This window comes from Mizuhopecten yessoensis, unplaced genomic scaffold (genome assembly GCF_002113885.1).
Source record: "Mizuhopecten yessoensis strain PY_sf001 unplaced genomic scaffold, ASM211388v2 scaffold11069, whole genome shotgun sequence".
Lineage (NCBI taxonomy): Eukaryota > Metazoa > Mollusca > Bivalvia > Pectinida > Pectinidae > Mizuhopecten > Mizuhopecten yessoensis.
Genome location: NW_018408864.1, coordinates 357,374 through 360,670, shown reverse-complemented (window position 1 = coordinate 360,670; position 3,297 = coordinate 357,374). Strand labels below are relative to the sequence as shown.

Sequence of the window (3,297 nt, the reverse complement as noted above, 5' to 3'; positions counted from 1 at the left end):
AAATGTTCGCTGTGCTCGCTCTGGCCGCTCTGTTCAAAGTGACCAGTGCACCAGGTAAATTACCCTACATTCAATACTAGGTATTCTATACATAGACAATACGTACTGGACAAACAGGTTTACAACACATTACATCACATCCGCTCAGTACCTTACTCGCATTTACGCGTGCTATTTCCGCGCCCGCGCTAAAAGTTTTGCCGCAATGCGTGACGTACAAAATTACACGGAAGGCTGATTTCCGTTACATACGAACGCGTATAGCTAAATACCACAAATATATTAAAAGTAATAATGACAAATAATGACACTACTACATATCTGTAAAATAATTTGAAACATACCGGTACACATGAATGATTATTATTTTGCTACCACATTTCCCTCCCATAAAATAAGTTTAAATGGTGAACCTAGTGCAATACGCCATTATCAAGTGTGCATGTGTGACAAAATTGACGATATTACCCTGGCTATGCTGTATAGATATGGAACGTGATGGTTACGTTCTCAGCTTGCGTGATCATTAACCCTAAGAAGGTAAAAACAGATTTATCTTTTCCGTAGAAAAAGTGGAATTGCACCTTCCAAGTGTAGGAGAAAAAGCTGTCCAAACACCAATAGCTAACAAGAAATATTTGTTTTACAATGTTAAACTGGTTGCTACACAAAGGTGAAATAAAGATTAAAAGGTTTGTTTTCATTAGTAATTCTGTAAAGAAAATGAACGAAATGAGTGATAACCTAACCTTGAAATTAATTATGCATTTCCAGCAGTACAAAGTGTAGGATATTTCCAAAGCCTGTGATTTATTACTGGTATGTATTTTTCAGACTGCATAGAATGTATGGCTTGCTCTGACAACACAATTAGAGCTGGGCTGACGTCTAAGTTACGTGATGTTGAACTTTTGTGTGAGATGCTAGACTATACAAGCAATACCGTGGCCCAAACCAAGTTCAGACCTATTAAACGAGGAGATGTGACCTACTATAAACCAGATGTTGAGGACTTCATGGTGACTAAAGTCGAGGTAAATGTTGTATATCTTGGGGCCCTTACCCCGGTGCTTGATTTTTTTTTTTTTAAAGTAGTAGTATGATGTGTACCATTATTTGCTGTCATGATAAATGCACCTTTATCACCGAGGGTGGAAAGGTTAAATGGCAGCAAAAAATACCCAATATGCAGCATTTGAATTTGCTAAGAGAGCATGAACTGATACATATTCCTTCGTTTTTAACATACCTGTGTTTTTTGCTACTAGGTGCCAGCTGACTGTACCAGTGGGGTACTTCACAGTATAGACAGTGCTAGCATCTGTATCATCATTGAAGGTGACGGTCAGGCTTCCTCCAGCACATTGGTCAATGCCTTGGACTTAAGCAAGGGATCCGTCTTCTTCATCGCCGCTAATGAGGAAGTCCATCTCACAGTCAGCTCACAGGGAATGCTGGTGTTCCGAGCTTCATACAATGTCAAGATACCTTCGGCCTAATCAACACAGCAGTCTCATAACTACTTCTCTAACAATATAGGTCCCAAGAGGATAGGGAGAAACTTCGGGGTCTCCTCCCAAACCCAACTTACAAAACCTACAAAAAGTAGTGTGGTTTTCGGTTATTTTCGATTTTAATATATTTTTTTCATATATTTTTGATGTCTTGTAATCTCAATTTTATAGATTTATTTCAAAGGGCCAAATTCTTACTGCCTTAAAACCTCTGGATCAATCTGCAATGACAAAGAAGGAGCAGATTTAAATATATTGTATTGAATTCTAATATTTAAAATGTATTGAGTTATAACAGTAGGGGACTGAATCAGTGTGACAAGATGGGCTGTAGAAATGGTTCTGTCATACAAGTAAGGTTGATAGATAAAGTGCTAACATATACTACCTGGTTCAAACAAAATAAACGATTCTGGTCTTATTACGATCTATTGTAGGTTTCCATTGTTTCCGGTTTAAAAAAACAGAATTAGGTCTTTTCCAGTTGTGATTATATTGGTAGTAGTGGGGCCCCCTGTCCCTTCAGTTTATATTTATATCTGGAATAGCACTTACAAACGTATCACCATAGATGGGAGATGCTCTATTGTTTGATTAATGTTGAGCTGTTTGAAATAGATATAGTTATATTAACATGCTTTATTTAGGTACAGTCATGTACTAGATATTATGTGCAATTTGCTTGTTGTCAAATCATGTTTTGCTTGTGAGTAATGTACAAGGGTTTGTGTTTATGCCATCGCCATATCCGTTTAAATCATAAAATGTTTCATAATTCTCTTTGAACATTGTAAACTTTGAAAAGGTCCCAATTTATGACACATGTAGTGCTAACTCTTTTTATGATATTTAATGATAGATTCCTGGTACAGGATTTTGTATCCTCTACACTAGACTCAAAACATAACAATTGTAGTATAAATATAGGATCTTACATGAGTTTCCATTTCATATGAGAGTCTAAGAATTTTTCAATTTAGCGAGCCTCTAAAATGAAAAATTTGTGACGAGTTTCATAAATTTCATATGAAATGAAAACTTACAACCAATCACAGGGCTGATAGGTCATATAATATGGTTTGATACGCAAACAAATATGGCATGGGTATATTCACCAGATAACACATTACATTATGTGATAAATAAAAATTATTTGATTGTAACGACACTGCAGTTCATAAACTAGCTCTGTGCACTATCAGCATATAATTTGATGTATGTATTCATAGAAATGAATGTCAGTGATAGATTTTTAAAGGAGATTATTGTTACTAATTCTGGAATAACCTTACTATGTTTTGAGATTTGTGGCTCTATATCAGAATGATTTGGCTGTCACAGTTTTACTGACTCAGATCTCAAAATCGCCATCCAGTTTTTAAGTGCAAGTGAAAAATGTTTAGATGGTGTATTATGGTTATACGGTTGCAAACTATTTTGATTGTCCAATCAGATGATGGGGAGCATCTCAGTTGAATTATAATGTGTCATATAGGCACAAGTTTCTACTCACTGCTTTATTCATTAACTGCCAAAAATATTCCCTTTCAGAGATATCTATGTAAACAGTTATGTTTATTTGTGTTAGAATATTTGTTTTTTTATTGAAAGATTCTAATTAATTTTGATATAGATGGTCTTTGTAACAAATTGTTGTCATTTATGGTAATAAAATCAATTATGCCTCCTACCAGCCCCATAACTATAATTACAAACAATGACATAAACCTAAAAAATACTAAGTTGGGGTATCTTTTGCAAGAAATCTCACATTATGTGATTC

The 3,297-nt window shown here is 35.2% G+C and overlaps 1 protein-coding gene across 1 annotated transcript in view; it reads left to right on the top strand.

Moving 5' to 3' along the window:
• Positions 1-2,506, top strand: part of LOC110465320 (mannose-6-phosphate isomerase-like) — a 12,402-nt gene extending 9,896 nt beyond the window's left edge. The window contains exons 7-8 of the mRNA XM_021521052.1: positions 835-1,034; positions 1,269-2,506. Of these exons, the coding sequence (XP_021376727.1) occupies positions 835-1,034; positions 1,269-1,499 (431 nt within the window). The 3' untranslated portion in view covers positions 1,500-2,506. The remainder of the gene's footprint in view (positions 1-834; positions 1,035-1,268) is intronic.
• The last annotated feature ends 791 nt before the right edge of the window (positions 2,507-3,297 follow it).